At 41.2% G+C, this 23,265-nt stretch overlaps 1 protein-coding gene across 1 annotated transcript in view; it reads left to right on the forward strand.

The window, feature by feature from the left end:
* LOC139752849 (uncharacterized) overlaps positions 1-19,502 on the forward strand; it is a 257,324-nt gene extending 237,822 nt beyond the window's left edge. Inside the window, 1 exon segment of the mRNA XM_071668812.1 lies at positions 18,709-19,502. Coding sequence (XP_071524913.1) covers positions 18,709-18,866 — 158 coding nt within the window. The 3' untranslated portion in view covers positions 18,867-19,502.
* The last annotated feature ends 3,763 nt before the right edge of the window (positions 19,503-23,265 follow it).

Genomic DNA, 23,265 nt, shown 5'->3' on the forward strand with positions numbered 1-23,265 from the left:
GTTACCCATAGAAATACAGCCATGGGCAAATTAAGTTTCCAATTGTGTTAAGGGAAGATTGCACGTACAGTCATCAACACGGTATGCAAATAACTTAGGACCTGGAAAAATACTGAAATTGAAAGTCAGGATAATAGAGTGGTCCCAAGGTACAGAAAATGTGTATACAGAAAAAATAAATTAACTTTTGCTCGGAGCTTTTAAAAAGAATATAACTTCATACTTTTGCAACACATATTCATACTTGTTTGCTATTCCCCACATAGTAAGGCAGTGTTAGTAGCAAGTGAAGAATGGCCTCATTTACTTTTACAATCTCTTGAGGGGTTATGTATGATGCACTGAAATCAGAGCCCCCAGTTTATACCCAAGCCCCACAGAATTTTCTGTGGTTTCTCCTTGACAGTTTCATAAGCCCTAGTTCAGCCCATTGACTACACTTTATCCCCTTAATATAACATCACTCCATTTTGCTTATTCATGTGTATGCCTCGCATCCTCCTGCATGTTCAGGCCCTCATCACTCTTGTATCTTTAATTCCATCCTCCCAACTCCAAGCGGTCTTTCCTGTCTCCCTTGTCCACCCCTTAGTCATCCTCTTCTCAATTGTTCTCTCCATATGTACATACCGTTTCAGCATACCATCTTCATATTTCTCACACATATTCTTGCTACTACCACATCTCTCTCCTAACTTAATATTTACTCAATCAGCCCACCTCACACCACTTACCATCCCCAAGCATTTAATTTCCAACACATCCACTCCCCACCCTCTTCCGTAATTTTTTTTAATCAGTCTCATGCCTCAGTTCCATACAACTTCACTTGGTCTCCTATACCATTAAACATACTCATCTTTGCCCTTAAATGATGCTGACCTCTTTCTCCACACATTCCTCAATGCACCTAGGACCTTAGCCTCTTCATCCTCTACATGGCTTACTTTGGCATCTATGGTTCTATGCCAATGTCCATTTGCTATTGATCTCTCTATGATGCCCATTCATTTTGGGAACTATCTTAAGGGGATGGTCAGTGGCAGAATATACATATGTAACTGTTGAACTCCACTGCCACTTTATAGCATTTAGTGCCTTACTGTTAACAGGCCACTGGCAGAGGGCAACTCCAGCACAGTATTTTCAGAGGCTCCTGAAATGTAGGATGTAGTGTGCTTGGGTCAAGGTGGTATGTGAAATGAGTTATGGGGAATGGTTTAGTGAAGAGAGAAGAGGTGGTGAAAGTCTTGTGAAAGATGATATGTGGCAAGGCGGCTGGATTGGAAGGTATTGCTGTTGAATTTCTTAAGAAAAGGAGTGACTGTGTTTTTGATTGGTTAGTGAGGATTGTTATTACAATTATGGATCATAGTGAAGTGCCTGAGGATTGATGGAATACATGTATAGTACCATTGTATAGGGGCGAGGAGGGTGAAGGTTCAAACCCCTGAGGTATAAGTTTGTTTCCTGTACGTGATAAGTTGTATGGGAGAGTGGTGATTAGTAGAGTGAAGGCATGTACAGAGCATCAGAATGGAGAAGAACCAAGTGGCTTCAGAAGTGGTAAAGAATGTGTAGATCAGGTATTTGCTTTACAGAATAATTGAGAAATCTATAGAATAAGAGATTTTTTTATTATTATTATTATACTTTGTCTCCCACATTAGCGAGGTAGCGCAAGGAAACAGACAAAAGAATGGCCCAACCCACCCACATACACATGCATATACATATATGTACACACATGCACATATACATACCCATACCCGTACATTTCAACATATACATTTTAACACATCCACAGACATATACATATATACACGTGTACATAATTCATACTTGCTGCCTTTAGTCATTCCCATTGCCACCCCATCACACATGAAATAACAACTCCCTCCCCCCCACATGCATGCAAGGTAGCTTTAGGAAAAGACAACAAAGGCCACATTCATTCACACTCAGTCTAGCTGTCATGTATAATGCACCAAAATCATAGCTCCCTTTCCACATCCAGGCCCCACAGAACTTTCCATGGTTTACCCCAGACGCTTCGCATGCCCTGGTTCAATCTATTGACAGCACGTCGACCCTGGTATACCACATCATTGCAATTCACTCTATTCCTTGCACACCTTTCACCATCCTACATGTTCAGGCCCTGATCACTCAAAATCTTTTTCACTCCATCTTTCCACCTCCAATTTGGTCTCCCACTTCACCTCGGTCCCTCCACCTCTGTCACATATATCCTCTTTGTCAATCTTTCCTCACTCATTCTCTCCATGTAACAAAACATTTCAATACACCCTCTTCTGCTCTCTTGATCCCACTCTTTTTATTACCACACATCTCTCTTACCCTTTCACTTCTTACTTGATCAAACCACCTCACACCACATATTGAAGAAGAATTTTTATGTGGCATTTATGTATCTGAAAAGAAATCATATGCTAGAGCTGATAGAGATGCTTTGTGGAAGGTCTTAAGAGTATATGGTGTGGGAGGTAACCTTTTAGAAGCAATGAAAAGCTTTTATCAAGGATGTAAGGGATGAAGATTTTGGGAGTATTTAAGGCTGTGTGGAGAGAGAGGTTGTTACTTGGTAGAGCAAAAATGGGTATGTTTGAAGGTATAGAAGTCCCAGCAATGTTTTATCGATATAAGGCATGGGCTATAGATGAAGACATTCAGAGGAGGGTGAATTTTTTTTTTTATCATTTTGCTTTTTCGCTGTCTCCCACGTTAGCGAGATAGCGCAAGGAAACAGACAAAAGAATGGCCCAACCCACCCACATACACATGTATATACATACACGTCCACACACGCAAATATACATACCTATACATCTCTGTGTATACATATATATACACACACAGACATATGCATATATACACATGTACATACTTCATACTGTCTGCCTTTATTCATTCCCATCGCCACCTCGCCACACATGGAATAACAACCCCCTCCCCCTCATGTGTGTGAGGTTGCGCTAGGAAAAGAAAACAAAGGCCACATTTGTTCACACTCAGTCTCTAGCTGCCATGTAATAATGCACCAAAACCACAGCTCCCTTTCCACATCCAGGCCCCACAGAACTTTCCATGGTTTACCCCAGACGCTCCACAGGCCCTGGTTCAATCCGTTGACAGCATGGCAACCCCAGTATACCACATTGTTCCAATTCCCTCTATTCCTTGCACGCCTTTCACCCTCCTGCATGTTCAGGCCCCGATCACTCAAAATCTTTTTCACTCCATCTTTCCACCTCCAATTTGGTCTCCCATTTCTCCTCATTCCCTCCACCTCTGACACATATATCCTCTTGGTCAATCTTTCCTCACTCATTCTCTCCATGTGACCAAACCATTTCAAAACACCCTCTTCTGCTCTCTCAACTACACTCTTTTTATTACCACACATCTCTCTTACCCTTACATTACTAACTCGATCAAACCACTTCACACCACATATTGTCCTCAAACATCTCATTTCCAGCACATCCATCCTCCTCCGCACAACTCTATCCATAGCCCACGCCTCGCAACCATACAACATTGTTGGAACCACTACTCCTTCAAACATACCCATTTTTGCTTTCCGAGATAATGTTCTCGACTTCCACACATCCTTCAAGGCTTGCAGAATTTTCACCTCCTCCCCCACCCTATGATTCACTTCCGCTTCCATGGTTCCATCCGCTGCCAAATCCACTCCCAGATATCTAAAACACTTCTCTTCCTCCAGTTTTTCTCCATTCAAACTTACCTCCCAATTGACTTGACCCTCAACCCTACTGTACCTAATAACCGTGCTTTTATTCACATTTACTCTCAACTTTCTTCTTTCACACACCTTACCAAACTCAGTCACCAGCTTCTGCAGTTTCTCCCATGAATCAGCCACCAGTGCTGTATCATCAGCAAACAACATCTGGCTCACTTCCCAAGCTCTCTCATCCACAACAGACTACATACTTGCCCCTTTCCAAAACTCTAGCATTCACCTCCCTAAAAACCCCATCCATAAACAAATTAAACAACCATGGAAATTAATTGTTTGAGGACAATATGTAGTGTGAGGAGGCTCAATCGAGTAATCAATCGAGTAAGTAATAAAAGAGTAAGAAAAAGGTGTATTAATGAGAAGATTGTGGTTGAGAGAGCTGAAGAGGTTGTGCTGAAATTGTTTGGACATATGCAGAGAATTAGTTAGGAGTTGTTAACAAAGAGGATAAATGGAAGGATGGAATTAAAAAGATTTTGAATGATTTAGGCCTGAACATGTAATAGGATGAAAGGCATGCACAGGATAAAGTGAATTGAAATGATATGATATACAGGGATTGATGTGTAGTCAATAGACTGAACCAAAGCATGTGAGGCAACCTTGGAAACCATGGAAAAGTCTGTGGAGCCAGGTTGTAGGTAGAAGGCTTGGTTTTGGGGCATTTCATATGACGGTTAGAGAATGGATGTGATTGAATGCAGCCTTTCTTTGTTTATCCCTGGTGCTACCTTGTTAACATGGACAATGGCGATCAAGTATGAAAGGCTCTGGGAGTGATGGAGAATGTTTGGAAGGAAAGAATGTTATCTCGGATAGCAAAAATGTGCATTTTTAAAGGAATAGTAGTTCCAACATTATTATATGGTTGCAAGGCATGGGCTATAGATAGGGTTGTACGGAGGAGGGTGGATGTGTTGGAAATGAAATGTTTGATGACAATATATGGGTTGAGGTGGTTTGATCACATAGATAATGAAAGGGTAAGAGAGATGCGTGGAAATGAAAAGAGTGTGGTTGAGAGAGCAGAAGAGGGTGTGTTGAAATAGTTTGGACATATAGAGAGAATGAGTCAGGAAAGATTGACAAAGAGGATACATGTGTCAGAGGTGGAGGAAACAAGAAGCGGGAGACCAAATTAGAGGTGGAAGGATGGAGTGAATAAGGTTTTGGGCGATTCAGAACTGAACGTACAGGAGGGTGAGAGGCATGCAAGGATTAAAGTGAATTGAAACTGGACTGAACCAGGGCATGTGAAGTGTCTGGGGTAAACCATGGAAAATTCTGTGGGGCCTGGATGTATATAGGGAGCTGTGGTTTCGGTTCATTACACATGACAGCTAGAGACTGAGTGAGCACGAATGTGGCCTTTTTTGTTGGTTTTCCTGGCACTACCTCACTGAAGCAGGGGGCAGTGCCTGTGGGGTGGGGTAGCAACAGGAATGGATGAAGGCAAGCAAGTATGAATATGTACATGTGTATGTATGTATATGTCTGCACATGTGTATGCATTTGTTGATATGTATATGTGCATATGTGGGCGTTTGTGTATGTTAGTGGATGGGCCATTCTTTGTCTGTTTCCTGGCGCTACGTTGCTGATGTGGGAAATGTCGATTATGTATATTGAATGATATAGATATATCTATATTATTTTATTTATTATACTTTGTCGCTGTCTCCTGCGTTAGCGAGGTAGAGCAAGGAAACAGACGAAAGAATAGCTCAACCCACCCACATACAATGTATATATACATGTACATCCACACACACACATATACATAGCTATACATTTCAACGTATACATATATATACGTACAGAGACATATACATATATACACATGTACATAATTCATACTTGCTGCCTTTATTCATTCCTGTCGCCACCCCGCCACACATGAATTGACACCCCCCTCCCCCATCATGTGCACGAGGTAGTGCTAGGAAAAGACAACAAAGACCACATTCATTCACACTCAGTCTCCAGCTGTCATGTAATAATGCACCAAAACCACAGCTCCCGCTCCACATCCAGGCCCCGCAAAATCCCCATGGTTTACCCCAGATGCTTCGCATGCCCTGGTTCAATCCATTGACAGCACATCGATCCCGGTGTACCATATCGTTCCAATTCACTCTATTCCTTGCACGCCCTTCACCCTCCTGCATGGTCAGGCCCCAATCACTCAAAATCTTTTTCACTCCATCTTTCCACCTCCAGTTTGGTCTCCCACTTCTCCTCGTTCCCTCCACCTCTGACACATATATCCTCTTTGTCACTCTTTCCTCACTCATTCTCTCTGTACTCTCTCAACCACAATCTTTTTTTTACCACACCTCTCTCTCACCCTTTCATTACTTACTCAATCAAACCACCTCACATCACATATTGTCCTCAAACATCTCATTTCCAACACATCCACCCTCCTTTGCACAACTCTATTTGTAGCCCATGCCTCAGAACCATATAACATTGTTGGAACCACTATTCCTTCAAACATACCCATTTTTGCTTTCCAAGATAATGTTCTCGCCTTCCACACATTTTTCAACACTCCCAGAACTTTCACCCCCTCCCCGACCTTGTGACTCACTTCTACTTCCATGGTTCCATCTGCAGCTAAATCCACTCCCAGATATCTAAAACACTTCACTTCCTCCAGTTTTTCTCCATTCAAACTTACCCCCCAATTTACTTGTCGCTTAACCCTACTGAACCTAATAACCTTGCTCTTATTCACATTTACTCTCAGCTTTATTCTTTCACAGACTTTACCAAACTCAGTCACTAACTTCTGCAGTTTCTCCCCTGAATCAGCCACCAGTGCTGTATCATCAGTGAACAACAACTGACTCACTTCCCAAGCCCTCTCATCCACATCAGACTGTATACTTGCCCCTTTCTCCAAAACTCTTGCATTCACCTCCCTAACAACCCCATCCGTAAACAAATTAAACATTCATGGAGACATCACACACCCCTGCCGCAAACCAACATTCACTGGGAACCAATCACTTACCTCTCTTCCTACTCGTGCACATGCCTTACATCCTTGGTAAAAACTTTTCACTGCTTCTAGCAACTTACCTCTATCAACTGTATCATATGCCTTCTCCAGATCCATAAATGCTTCATACAAATCCATCTGTTTTTCTAAGTATTTCTCACATACATTCTTCAAATCAAATACCTGATCCACACATCCTCCACCACTTGTGAAACCATACTGTTCTTCCCCAATCTGATGCTCCCTACATGCCTTGACCCTCTCAATCAATACCCTCCCATATAATTTCCCAGGAATACTCAACAAACATACCTCCGTAATTTGAACACTCACCTTTATCCCCTTTGCTTTTGTATAATGGCACTATGCATGCATTCCTCCCATCTTCAGCCACTTCACCATGAACCATACATTGAATATCCTCACCAACCAGTCAACAACACAATCACCCCCTTTTTTAATAAATTCCACAGCAGTACCATCCAAACCCAACACCTTGCCAGCTTTCATCTTCTGCAAAGCTTTCACTACCTCTTCTCTGTTCACCAAATCATTCTCCCTGATCCTCTCACTTCGCTCACTATCTCGACCAAAACACCCTGTACCTGCTACTCTATCATCCAACACATTCAACAAATCTTCAAAATACTCACTTCATCTCCCTCTTACTTCACCACTATTTGTTATTACCTCTCCATTTGCTCCCTTCACTGATGTTCCCATTTGTTCTCTTGTCTTATGCACTCTATTTACTTCCTTCCAAAACATCTTTTTATGCTCCTTACCATTTAATGATACTCTCTCATCCCAACTCTCAATTTCCCTCTTTTTTCCACTTGCACCTTTCTCTTGACCTCTTGCCTTTTTCTTTTATATATATCCCAGTCATTTGCACTATTTCCCTGCAAAAATCATCCAAATGCCTCTCTCTTCTTTCACTAATAATCTCACTTCCTCATCCCACCACTCACTACCCTTTCTAATCTGCCCACCTCCCACCTTTCTCATGCCACAGGCATCTTTTGCTCAAGCCATCACTGCTTTCCTAAATACTTACCATTCCTCCCCCACTCCCCTTACGTCATTTGCTCTCACCTTTTTCCATTTTGCACTCAATCTCTCTTGGTACTTCCTCACATGTTTCCTTTTCAAGCTCACTTACTCTCACCACTCTCTTCACCCCTAACATTCCCTCTTCTTTTCTGAAAACCTCTACATATCTTCACATTCGCCTCCACAAGATAATTATCATACATCCCTCCAGTTGCCCCTTTCAGCACATTAACATCCAAAAGTCCGTCTTTCGCGTGCCTATCAATTAACACATAATCCAATAATGCTCTCTGGCCATCTCTCCTACTTACCTACTTACGTACATATACTTATGTATATCTCTTTTCTTAAACCAGGTATTCCCAATCACCAGTCCTTTTTCAGCGCACAAATCCACAAGCTCTTAGCCATTTCCATTTACAACACTGAACACCCCATGTACACCAATTATACCCTCAACTGCCACATTACTCACCTTTGCATTCAAATCACCCATGACTATAACCCGGTTTCGTGCATCAAAGCTGCTAACACTCACTCGCCTGCTTCGAAAACACTTGCCTCTTATGATCTTTCTTCTCATGACCAGGTGCATAGGCACCAATAATCACCCATCTCTCTCTCCATCCACTTTCAGTTTTACCCGTATCAGTCTATAGTTTACTTTCTTACAATCTGTCACATACTCCCACAACTGTTTCAAGAGTAGTGATACTCCTTACTTTAGTCTTGTGTGTGTGTGAGTATATGTGGATTTTTGGCCCTACCTTGTATATGTGGATTCCTGGCTCTGCTTTGCTGAAACGGGGTAGTGATGCTGTTTCCTATGGGACGGGGTAGTGACAGGAATGGATGAAGGCAAGCATGATTATGTACATGTGTATGTCTGTGTATGTATATGTATTTATATGCTGATATGTATATGTATGTATATATGTGTATGTGGGGTATTTAATTGTATACATGTGTATGTGAGTGGATGGGCCATTCTTCATCTTCCTTGTGCTACCATATATGTTTTTATACATATATACACATTGGAAAGGATCACAATTTTGCGCATGATCAAGATATTCCTATGAGTCCACGGGGAAAATGAAGCTTCATTTTCCCCGTGGTCTCATAGGAATATATACACATGTACATATTCATACTTGCTTGACTTCATCCATTCCTCTAGCTACCTCACCCCACAGAAAACAGCATCACTACAACTCGCTTTAGCAAGGTAGCGCCAGAAAAACAGACAAACAAGGCCACATTCCTTCATACTCGGTCTTTATGTCATGTGCAGTGCACCGAAACCACCACTCCCTATCCACATCCAGGCCCCACAGACCTTTCCAAGGTTTACCCCAGATGCCCAGTTTCAGTCCATTGACAGCATGTCGACCCTGGTATACCACATCATTCCAGTTCACTCTTGTTATTTGCTCACCTCTCACCCTCCTGTATGGTCAGGCCTCGATTACTCAAAATCTTTTTCTCTCCATCCTTCCACCTGCAATTTGGTCTCCCACTTCTCCTTGTTCCCTCCACTTCTGACTCATATATCCTCTTTGTCAATCTTTCTTCACTCGTTTTCTCCATATGTCCAAACCATTTTAACACACCCTCTTTTGCTCTGTCTACCACACTCTTTTACTTTCACACATCCCTCTTACTCTTTCATCACTTACTTGATCAAACCACCTCACACTGCATATTGTCCTCAATCGTTTCATTTCCAACACATCCACCCTCTTCCATACAACTCTATCTATAGCCCATGCTTTGCAGCCATATAACGTTGTTGGAACGACTATTCTTTCAAACATACCCATTTGCTCTTTGAGATAACATATTCTCCTTCCACCCATTCTTCATCACTTCCAGAACCTTCACCCCCTTCCCCACCCTGTGACTCACTTCCGCTTCCATGGTTCAGTCCGCTGCTGAGTCCACTCCCAGATATCTAAAACACTTCACTTCCTCCAATTTTTCTCCATTCAAACTTCCATCCCAATTAACTTGTCCCTCAACCCCACTGAACTTTGGTCTCATTCACATTTGCTCTCAACTTTTCCTTTCACACACTTTTCCACGTACTTGATCGCCATTTACCTCCACCTCTGACACATGTATCCTCTTTGTCGATCTTTCCTCACCCATTCTCTCCATGTGACCAAACCATTTCAACACACCTTCTTTTGCTCTCTTTGTTTCCACACCTCTCTCTTACCCTTTTGTTACTTATTCGATCAAACCACCTCACAGTACATGTTGTCCTCAAACATTTCATTTCCAACTCATCCACCCTCTTCTGCACAGCACTATCTATAGCCCATGCTCCGCAGCCATAGAATATTGTTGGAACTACTATTCCTTCAACCATACCCATTTTTGCTCTTGAGATAGTGTTCTCTCTTTCCACTCATTCTTCATTTCTCCCAGAACCTTCATCCCCTCCCCCACCCTAAGACTTGCTTCCACTTCCATGGTTCCATTTGATGCCATGTCTTTCCCATTTTTTCTCCATTTTTCTCCATTGAAACTTGTATCCCAACTAACTTGCCCTCAACCTGCTGAACCTAATAACCTTGCTCTTATTCATATTTTCTCTCAACCTTTTCCTTTCACACATTTTTCCAAATTCATTCGTCGTCATCTACAGTTTCTCACTCAAATCAGCCACCATTGCTTTATCAACTGTAAACACCAATTTACTTACTTCACGGGCCTTCTCATCCCCAGCAGACTGCATAATCCTCTCTTCTCCTAAACTCTTGCATTTACCTCCTTCACCACCCCATCCATAGATAGATTAAACAACCATGGGGACATCACACACCCCTGCTGCAGCTGGACCATCTCTGGGAACCAATCACTCTTCTTTCTTCCAATTCATACACATGCCTCAAACCCATGATAAAAATTTCTCACTCCTTCTAGCAGCTTACCTCCCACACCATATACTCTTAAGACCTTCCACGAAGCATCTCTATCAACCCTATCATATGCCTTCTCCAGATCCATAAATGCTATATAAAAATCCATACGTTTTTCTTTTTAAGTATTTTTCTCACACATTCTTCTGAACTAACACCTCATCCACACATCTTCTACCACTTCTGAAACCGCACAGCTGCTCCCCAGTCTGATGCTTTGTGCATGCCTTTACCCTTTCAATCAGTACCCTTCCATACTATTATTCAGGTATGCTCAACAAACTTATGCCTCTTTAGTTTGAACACTTGCCTTTTGCCATTGTACAGTGGCACTATACATGCATTCTGTCAATCTTCAGGCACTTCACCATTATCCATATATATATTGAATATCCTTATCAACCAATTAATAACACAGTCACCCCCTTTCATAATAAGTTTAACTGCAATACCATCCGATCCTGTTGCCTTGCCATATTTTATCTCTTCACCAAACCACTCTCCCTGACTCTCTCACTTCACACAGTACCCCTACCAAAGCACCTTGTACTTGCCACTCTCTTGTCAAACATTCAACAGTCCTTCAAACTACTCACTGCATCTCCTCACTCCATCACTTCTTGTTATCACTTCCCCCCCTTGCCCCCTTCACGATATTTCAGTTTGTGCTCTTGCCTTTTGCACATTATTTACCTCCTTCCAAAACAATTTTTTTCTCCCTAAATTCAATGATACTCTCTTATTCCAACTCACATTTGCCTCATTTTCAACCCTTGCACCTTCCTCTTGACCTTCTGCCACTTTCTCTTATACATCTCCCAGTTATTTGCCTCCTTCCTTGTAAATACCATCCAAACTCATTGGCAACTTAACTTCATCCCACCACGCATTACCCTTTCTAATCTGCCCACCTCCCACCTTTCCCATGTCACAGGTATCTCTTGCATATACCATCACAGCTTCCCTAAGTATATCCTATTCCTCACCCACTCGCCTCTTCATTTGTTCTCACCTTTTGCCATTCTACACTCGATCATCCTTGGTATTTCTTCACACAAGTCTCCTTTTCAAGCTAACTTGCTCTCAACATCCTCTTCTCCTATATTATCTCCTCTCTTTTGAAAACCTCTACAAATCTTCACCTTTGCCTCCACAAGATAGTAATCAGACATCCCACCAGCTGCCCCTCTCAGTACATTTACATCTAAAAGTCTCTTTTTTACATGCCTGTCTGTTAATATGTAATCTTTTAGTGCCCTTTGACCATCTCTCCTTTTCACTTGTGTATATCTCTCTTTTGAAACCAGGTATTTCAGCACACAAATCCACAAACTCTTTAACATTACCATTCACAATACTGAATGCCCCATGTGTGCCAGTTATAACTTCAACTGCCTCATTACTCGCCTTCACATTCAAATCACCCATCACTAATAATGCTTCTCATGCACCAAAACTGCTGACACACTCACTAAGCTGCTCCCAAAGCACTTGCCTCTCATGGTCTTTATTCTCATGACCATGTGCACAGTAGTCACCCATCTCTTGCCATTCACTTTCAGTTTTACCCACATCAATCTAGAATTTACTTCCTTACACTATCACACACTCCCACAACTCCTGCTTCAGTAGTAATGCTACTCCTCATTTAGCTCTTGTCCTCTCACCAACCCCTGACTTTATTCCCCAAACGTTCCCAAAACATTCTTCTCCTGGGGATAGGGGAGAAAGAATACTGCCCATGTTATAGAAGGCTGGAAATCCTCCCCTCCTTTTTTACTTTTCCAGAAGAAGGAACAGAGAAGGGGGCCAGGTGAGGACTTTTTCCCTCAAAGGCTCATTCATCTGTTCTTTATGCTACATTGCTTATGCAGGAAATGGTGACTTTGTATGAAAAACCAAATATGTATTCATTTTTCCCGTACAAGTTTGCTGTGTCCTGCATCTGTCAGCAACAGACTCTCTTGCTGTCATGTATATTGCACCAAAACCAGTATCCCCTATCCACACACCTTTCCATGGCTTGCACCGATTGCTTCTCATGCCCAGGTTTAGCTCATTGATAGCATGTAGTCTAAATTACACTAGTTATGCCTTGCATGATGTACACTCTGCACATTCAGGACTCAAGCCTTCAAAACATCTTTTTCTCCATCCTTCCACCTCCTCCTTTGGTTCCCCATTTCCTTTTTCTATCTGCCTCTTTATGTATACCTTCCTAGTCATCCTTACCTCATTCATCCTCATCATGTTATCTAGACTATAAAAGCACACCCTCTTCAGCTCTCTCATACACATTCTTTTCCTGCCCCATCCCTCTCTTACCCTAACAATTCTTAGGTGATCTTACCTCCTTACAACACATTTTATCCCCAACCATTTCATTTTCAACACACTCACCCTGTCCTTTACATCTTTGTTCAAAACAAATAAGACCATTTCTTTGTCTGTTCTTGGTGCTACCTGAGTAATGTGGGCAATGGCAATAAAGTATGGAGTGAAAGATGCCTCAAAGGCTTGGGGCCTGAACTTGCAGGAGGATGTGAGACACTCAAAGCATAGAGCAAATTGGAGCAATCTGGTTTACTGAGGAAGACGTGTTGTCAGTGGGCTGATCCAGGTCATAATGAAGCATTTAGGGGAAACCATAGAAAAGTCTGTGGGGCCTTTTTTTTTCCCCTCTTTCATGCTTGTTCACCAATTCCTGCATTAGCAAGGTAATGTCAGGAACAGGCAAAGAAAAGGCTTCATTCACTTTCATCCATTCTCTAGTTGTCATGTATAATGGACCGAAACTACATACCCCCTATCCACAGTTAGGCCCCACAGACCTATCTGTGGTTTTTCCCAGCTGCTGCTTATACTTTGGTTCAGTCCATTGACAACACACTATCTGTAAAGCACATCACTTGTTTCACCTTCCTAAATGTTCAGGCCCCAACCTCTTGAGATTTTTTCTCCGTCTTTTCATCTACAGTTTGGTCTCATTCATCTTTGTCCTCTCCACTTCTGTCACCCTCTCCTCAACACTCATTCTCTCCAAATGTCCAAACCATTTTGGCGTATCCTCTTCACCTCTCTCAACCACACTCTTCGTATTATCACACCTGTCTCATACCCTTTTATTTCATGCTTAATATACCTCCTTACACCACACTTTGTTCTCAGACATTCCATTTCCAACACATCCAACTTCCAAACCACCTCATTTATTGCCTATACCTTGCATCCCTACAACATTGTTGGCATTGCACTCTGAGATAACGAACATTTCTCACTGCTCCCAAAACCTTCGCCCTCTCAACCATCCCCTGACTTGCTTCCACTTCCATGGCTTTATTTATTGCCATGTCCACTCCCAAGTATGTAAAACACTTCACATCTGCCAAATTTCTTTATTCAAACTCACACCTAAGCAACACCTAATAACCATGCTTTTATTCACATTTACTCTCAAGTTCCTCCTTTCACACACATTCCCAAACTGAGACACAAACTTTTTCAGTTTCTTGCTCAAATCTGTCACCAGTGATACATCATCAGCAAACACTAGATAACTCACTTCCATGTTCCCCTCACCCCCTACACTCTTTATATTTGCCTTTCTCTGTAAGACCCTTCCATTTACCTTTATCACCAACCCATTCATAAACAAACAACCATCCTGACATCACACACCCTGCAATAGACCCACCTTCACATGGAACCACTCACTCTCCCCCCCTTCCTACTTACATACCTTACACTCTTGATAAAAACTTTTCACATTCCCTCATACACCATATATTCATAAGACCTTCCACAAGACATCATTATCAATCCTATCATATGCTTTCTCCAGATACATAAATGCCATTTCTCCAAGACTTTCTCACACACAATCTTTAAAGCAAACACCAGATCCACACATACTCTACCACTCCTGAAACTACATTGTTTCTCTTAAATCTGATACTCTGAACATTGTATGTCTTCATCATCTCAGTCACCACTCTACCGTACAACTAATTAGGTATCCTTAACAAGCTTGTGTAGTTTGAACACACATTTCTTCCTTATGCCTTTATGCAGTGGCATTGTACATACATTCTTCCAATCTAAGGAACCTTGCTATGATCCATACATACATGGAAAATCCTAAGTAAGTACTCAACAACACAGATACACACTTTTTTAAGAAATTCAACTGCAGTACCATCCACTCTAGCCACCTTGCCACATATCATCTTCAACAAGGCTTTCACCAAATTTCATGAGCATCACACTTTGCGTACCTCCCTAACCCAAACACCCTTCATCTGCCACCCTATCGTCAAACTCATTTAACAGTCCCTCAAAATACTCACTCCATCTCATCCTCACCTCATTACTACCTTCTACCATCCCTTTTTCCCCCTTTTGCCAATGTTCGCCTTTGTTGTCATTTTTCTTGCACAATTAATCTCCATCCAGAACATCTTACTCTCCCTAAAGTAAACTGATACATGCTCACCCCAACTCTCATTTGCCTTCTTTTTCAACCCCTGCACCTTCTTGACTTCCTGCTGCTTTCTCTTGAACACCTCTCAGTCATTTGTCCCCATTCTTTCAAAGTACCATTCATACAGCTTTCTTTTCTCTTTCAAAAGGAACTTTATTTCGTCATCCTTCCACTCGCAACCCTATTTCATCAGCTCCCCTCCCTCCTTCTGCATGCCAAACACTTCTCTTGCACATGCCAGTTCTGCTTTCCTTTGTACCTCCCATTCATCCCCCACTTTGCTAGCTTCGTTTACTCTCACTTATGCCATTCTACACTTAATCTCTTCTGGTATTTTTTCACATGCATGGCTTTTCCAAGCTTGCTAACTTTAACCACCCTCTTCTCACGTCATTTTCTCTTTTCCAAAAACCTTTGCAAATTGTACCCTCACGTCTTCCATCTGCCCTTTTCATCATATTCGCATCCAAGAGTTTATTTTAAATGTCTGGTAATTAGTATGTCATCTAGTAATACCTGCTTACTATTTTTCCTACTCGCATATGTCTACTAGTGTATATCCCTCTTTAAATTCGGTATTCCTATGCACCAGCCCTTTTCCAGGATGGAACTCTGTCCACTGTTCATTACCATTCACGTTACTGAACACCCATCATGCCTCCTTATTACTCCCTCAACTGCCACACAAATTTTCATATTTAGGTCACCCAGAATGTTCAAAATCCAGGTTGTAGGATCTTGCCTGTTATGGGTAGAATAATAGCAGCTCCTTCCATGTGGAAAAAAATAGCATGAAAACTTACAATGAACAAGCCTGTTTCTTCAGGTTGCCCATCATGAAGGAGCCTGCAGTGTACAGGGTGACACTGTTTCAGGTCTGCTTCCATAACAACGGAAATTTCTTCAGGAAGAAATTCTCTCAGCTGGTTCCTTTCATTAAGGATGGTTCCTCAGGTGGATTTCTTCATCACTAAAACAAATACCTTGTTACCACCCATTTTATATCCAGTATTTGACAAATGGTAATACAGTGGATTCCTTGATTGTGAATTGGAACCATTATAATCAGATTTGTTCCTCAGTCCCTTGGTTAATCTGAGAGCAGTTCAGCAAAATTTTGGAGGAATAGGTTGTGGCAGGTTGTTTTTGTATCCCTGAAGTGGGAGAGACATTTTTAAGGCCGGAAATTTCTTCAGTGGTGCATTATCCCTTGGCTAATAACTAAAGTTTTCTTGGACATCTTCCATCTCTAGTCACAACTCTTAACATCAAGCACTGGGTTTTGGAAGCTACAAGTATGGATTTTCTCAAGTCTGCTGCTGTGTTTTTTCATCCCAAAGACAGTATCAAGTTTGGGAAAGTTTTTATTAGTTGTCTTTGAACATTCATACTCTTGAGAATTTCAGAATATTTTTTTTTCATCATAAGTCAGTAATACTATTGCCTCATATAAAGTGCCAGTAGGAGTCACTGTCCATTGGCTTTATGATTAACTAGTGGGACTTAATTGGAATAAACTCCTTAGGTCTTTCTTCTTGAGGAGGCATGCTGGCTCCCATTGCAGTCTTGAGTGGGAGTTGGCAAAGATCCTGGATTTACAACAAGAGTAATTTTCTGACTATTTAGTGCCTCTGTGGCTTCTCTTGAAAACATCTTATAAACCTTTTGGGCTGGGAGAAAAGTCAGAGAGATGCATGTTTTGTCCAAATATAAGAACATTCTTTTTTCAGTGTTGACTGTTCGGGTAAGATGATTCCTAACTCTGTTAAAAATGAAACAAGCTTCAAATTAACATCCAGTTGATTACTTTTTGGATAAACATCATGATATTTGCAAAGATAGATTTAAAAGTTCATCGAGGTTGTCAGAAAATACCAAGGGAAGAACCCCCTTTTCATTCAGTCAGGGTCCCTGAAAACCTTTTCAGCCTACAACATTTAGTATTTAGTTAAGAAAGCTTCTGTCGGCTCAGCCTGATATCTGAAAGGAAGTTCCATTCTGGCTTTTCAAGGGAGTTTTTCCATAGAGAAGATCAACGCCTTTGTTAAAAAATGAAACACCCTGGATGTTGAGAATCAACTTTGTATGACATTGGGTGTGCCTTCTTAGAGACAGATTTGCTAATTTGCCTCAGGCTAGATTAGATTGTTTTTGCCATTTTTTGCCGTTGGTTATAATGTTCTTTAGCACACCTTTTCATCCTCCATGGTTGTATGCCCTCATAGCTTGTGGGACAGTCAGAGAAAGGTGGATTTTGAGGAATGATTTTTATCGCATTCATTGATCTTTTTTTTACTACTCCCCAGACTTTCTAATTTACTTAATTTCAGCTATGTACAGCTTCCCTTCTGTAATCATTTTTATAAGAATCACCACTAAAACTATCAACATCCCATACTTCCCATAAGTTATTGATACAGCTGTTTGACTCCATGTTTAGCCATGCTTCAAAGCTTTCCTTGCACTCCAACTTTACACATTGTTTGTGGTTAGGGAGGACTTAGTATAGTGGGAGTGGTAGCAGTCTGGATGGTAAAGGAGAGAGGGAGATGGCAGTATGGCAGGGAATGGTAGCATTTTGCATGGGGAGGAGGGTGAAAACAACAGTGTTTTGTTGGGGAAGAAGGAAGGGAGGTAAATGTGGTGAGAGCGGTAGTAATATGCGTGTGTGTGTGTGTGTGTGTGTGTGTGTGTGTGTGTGTGTGGGGGGGGGGGGGGGTGAACGATTGATATGAGCAAAGGTAATATTTGTGGGGAAGAGGTAAGGATGTGACATTGTGGCAGAATCATGGAGGTGTAATCCAGTGGCATTGCTAAAGGCAACCTGTACATTAGTTTCATTCATTCCAAGTAAATTGTGAAAAGTTATATGGTGGCAAGCTCTCAGACTTCCACTTTCAGGGAGTAGGTGTAATTTTCTAAACATGACTTTATGAAAAAATGGATAAGTGGCCTTTCTGGTTAATAGTTTCACATGGATAAGTGGTCTTTCTGGTTAATAGATGTGTAGATGAATAGATGTGTAGATAGAATTTTGCTTATTGCATTGTCACTTTGCACTGTGGGAAAGCAGCTGCACTACAGAGGTAAGAATGAAAAGGTTTATGTGATATATGAAATATTGTCATTATTATCATTTTGCTTAATAAATCCATATTTTTAAGGTAGTTGCATGATAGTTATATCAGATAGTTATCCTGAGTTGACATATCTCAATATAATCAAAGGAAATGAATTACTCCTCTTACATAAAAGACAAACCATCCTTGGAGATTTTAAGACAACAAATATTGTTTAGTTTTGAAGATAAGATTAGGTGAACTTATGACTGTGTTGTTAAAGGAAAAGTATGCATGGTTCATTTACTGTGGCAAATGGAAGAAAAAAGTGTAGATAATACTGGTGAAATGGTTACCTTTCTTTATATGTTAAATTGCTCAATATTTCCAAGGTGTGTTGCGAGTGGCTCTGGGAGCAGAGTTAACTCAGCAAGCAGTAGTGAGGGTGGTGGACTCACTCCAGCATCCCACAGTGATGGCAGACCTAGCTCTACATCTGCTTGACCTCATTTCCACACAGCTGCTACCCATCACGCCCATGACACCATGAATTTACCACTGCCAGTGGTGCCTGAGATGAAAAAAGGACAGCCTGGATTGTAATGATCACTGTGACCAAATCATCTTATATCTGTCCTTGCTGTTAAAATTTTATTCAATACAAAGGAGATAGGTTTATATATACATAGTTTGTACTGTTTCATTCCCCCATCCCTGTGTATGACTGAAAAACATAGTTAATTTATGACATGGTTGTAAAAAGATGTAAAAATAGTTATATAGGTAGATATGAATACCTTGTGGGAAAGTAATAATACTCTATTCCCGTCACCTGAAATGTCACTTCCAACATTAAATAAGTTTTCTTTATCATTAGTGCTCAATAGTCATGTTGGTAATGGCATTACTGTCATAAAGTATCACCAAGCCACATTCCCTATTTTAATCTCAGGAATAAATAAGTTTTCATGTGTTTTGTAAGGGTCTAAAAAAATTTCTGGGTAAAGAAAAAAATCAATTAAACATTATAGTAATGTGAAGTTTGAAGTTTTGAATTTTGAATGGCCAAAACTGATGTTAGAATCACCATCGATTAATTTTGTAGTATCTTATTTATTTGATCTTTGGTGATTAGATTACTGTTCATATCAACAGATTATAGTTTCTTAATACAGTCAAATGGCAACTGCTTCTCTTAATAACCAAAACAATGTTTAGAATTCTTAACATGTTCTATGTCTTGAGTAATTGACATAAAACACTGTGAGGATGATAAAAAGAATTTCAAAATGATTCATATCCTGCCATGCTTTGAATGTTTGAAAATGGTGTGCACTGTATATAGCTAGATTCTCTCTCTCTATCTCTCTCTCTCTCTCTCTCTCTCTCTCTCTCTCTCTCTCTCTCTCTCTCTCTCTCATATTTTTATTTTTTATTATTATACTTTATTGCTGTCTCCCGCATCAGCGAGGTAGCACAAGGAAATGGACAAAAGAATGGCCCAACCCACCCACGTACGCATGTATATACATACATGTCCACATACGCACATATACCTATACATCTCAATGTATATATATATATATATATTTTTTTTTTTTTTTGCTTTGTCGCTGTCTCCCGCGTTTGCGAGGTAGCGCAAGGAAACAGACAAAAAGAAATGGCCCAACCCACCCCCATACACATGTATATACATACGTCCACACACGCAAATATACATACCTACACAGCTTTCCATGGTTTACCCCAGACGCTTCACATGCCCTGATTCAATCCACTGACAGCACGTCAACCCCGGTATACCACATCGATCCAATTCACTTTATTCCTTGCCCTCCTTTCACCCTCCTGCATGTTCAGGCCCCGATCACACAAAATCTTTTTCACTCCATCTTTCCACCTTCAATTTGGTCTCCCACTTCTCCTCGTTCCCTCCACCTCCGACACATATATCCTCTTGGTCAATCTTTCCTCACTCATTCTCTCCATAAGCCCAAACCATTTCAAAACACCCTCTTCTGCTCTCTCAACCACGCTCTTTTTATTTCCACACATCTCTCTTACCCTTACCTTACTTACTCGATCAAACCACCTCACACCACACATTGTCCTCAAACATCTCATTTCCAGCACATCCATCCTCCTGCGCACAACTGTATCCATAGCCCACGCCTCGCAACCATACAACATTGTTGGAACCACTATTCCTTCAAACATACCCATTTTTGCTTTCCGAGATAATGTTCTCGACTTCCACACATTCTTCAAGGCTCCCAGGATTTTCGCCCCCTCCCCCATCCTATGATTCACTTCCGCTTCCATGGTCCCATCCGCTGCCAGATCCACTCCCAGATATCTAAAACACTTTACTTCCTCCAGTTTTTCTCCATTCAAACTTACCTCCCAATTGACTTGACCCTCAACCCTACTGTACCTAATAACCTTGCTCTTATTCACATTTACTCTTAATTTTCTTCTTTCACACACTTTACCAAACTCAGTCACCAGCTTCTGCAGTTTCTCACATGAATCAGCCACCAGCGCTGTATCATCAGCGAACAACAACTGACTCACTTCCCAAGCTCTCTCATCCACAACAGACTTCATACTTGCCCCTCTTTCCAAAACTCTTGCATTCACCTCCCTAACAACCCCATCCATAAAGAAATTAAACAACCATGGAGACATCACACACCCCTGCCGCAAACCTACATTCACTGAGAACCAATCACTTTCCTCTCTTCCTACACGTACACATGCCTTACATCCTCGATAAAAACTTTTCACTGCCTCTAACAACTTGTCTCCCACACCATATATTCTTAATACCTACCACAGAGCATCTCTATCAACTCTATCATATGCCTTCTCCAGATCCATAAATGCTACATACAAATCCATTTGCTTTTCTAAGTATTTCTCACATACATTCTTCAAAGCAAACATCTGATCCACACATCCTCTACCACTTCTGAAACCACACTGCTCTTCCCCAATCTGATGCTCCATACATGCCTTCACCCTCTCAATCAAAACCCTCCCATATAATTTACCAGGAATACTCAACAAACTTATACCTCTGTAGTTTGAGCACTCACTCTTATCCCCTTTGCCTTTGTACAATGGCACTATGCACGCATTCCGCCAATCCTCAGGCACCTCACCCTGAGTCATACATACATTAAATAACCTTACCAACCAGTCAACAACACAGTCACCCCCTTTTTTTAATAAATTCCACTGAAATACCATCCAAACCTGCTGCCTTGCCGGCTTTCATCTTCCGCAAAGCTTTTGCTACCTCTTCTCTGTTTACCAAATCAATTTCCCTAACCCTCTCACTTTGCACACCACCTCGACCAAAACACCCTATATCTGCCACTCTATCATCAAACACATTCAACAAACCTTCAAAATACTCACTCCATCTCCTCCTCACATCACCACTACTTGTTATCACCTCCCCATTTGCGCCCTTCACTGAAGTTCCCATTTGCTCCCTTGTCTTACGCACTTTATTTACCTCCTTCCAGAACATCTTTTTATTCTCCCTAAAATTTAATGATGCTCTCTCACCCCAACTCTCATTTGCCCTCTTTTTCACCTCTTGCACCTTTCTCTTGACCTCCTGTCTCTTTCTTTTATACATCTCCCACTCAATTGCATTTTTCCCTGCAAAAATCGTCCAAATGCCTCTCTCTTCTCTTTCACTAATAATCTTACTTCTTCATCCCACCACTCACTACCCTTTCTAATCAACCCACCTCCCACTCTTCTCATGCCACAAGCATCTTTTGCACAATCCATCACTGATTCCCTAAATACATCCTATTCCTCCCCCACTCCCCTTACTTCCATTGTTCTCACATTTTTCCATTCTGTACTCAGTCTCTCCTGGTACTTCCTCACACAAGTCTCCTTCCCAAGCTCACTTGCTCTCACCACCCTCTTCCCCCCAACATTCACTCTTCTTTTTTCTAAAAACCCATACAAATCTTCACCTTAGCCTCCACAAGATAATGATCAGACATCCCTCCAGTTGCACCTCTCAGCACATTAACATCCAAAAGTCTCTCTTTCGCACGCCTGTCAATTAACACGTAATCCAACAATTAACACGTAATCAACAAACTTATACCTCTATAATTTAAACACACACCTTTATCCCCTTTGCCTTTGTACAATGGCACTATGCATGCATTCCACCAATCCTCAGAAACTGCACCATGAACCATACATACACTGAATATCCTTACCAACCAATCAACAACCCGTCACCCCCTTTTTTAATAAATTCCACTGCAATACCATCCCAACCCGCTGCCTTGCCAGCTTTCATCTTCCACAATTCTTTTACTACCTCTTCTCTGTTTACAAAACCATTCTCCCTGACTATCTTGCTTTGCACACCACCTCAACCAAAATACCCTATATCTGCTACTCCATCATCAAACATATTGAACAAACCTTCAAAATACTCTCTTCATCTGCTTCTCACATCATCACTACTTGTTATTACCTCCCCATTAGCCCATTATGATGATAATTATTATTATTATTATTATAATAGGGGAGATAGGGGAGAAAGAATACTTCCCACGTATCCCCTGAGTGTCGTAGAAGGCGACTAAAAGGGGAGGGAGTAGGTGGCTGGAAATCCTCCCCTCTCGTTTTTTTTTTAATTTTCCAAAAGAAGGAACAGAGAAGGAGGCCAGGTGAGGATTTTCCCTCTAAGGCCCAGTCCTCTGTTCTTAACGCTACCTCGCAAATGCGGGAAATGGCGAATCGTATGAAAAAAAAAGAATTATTATTATTATTATTATTATTATTATTATTATTATTATTATTATTATTATGTGTGGAAGTCGAGAACATTATCTCGGAAAGCAAAAATGGGTATGTTTGAAGGAATAGTTGTTCCAACAATGTTGTATGGTTGCAAGGCATGG

The sequence above is a fragment of the Panulirus ornatus genome, chromosome 13 (assembly GCF_036320965.1).
Source record: "Panulirus ornatus isolate Po-2019 chromosome 13, ASM3632096v1, whole genome shotgun sequence".
NCBI lineage: Eukaryota > Metazoa > Arthropoda > Malacostraca > Decapoda > Palinuridae > Panulirus > Panulirus ornatus.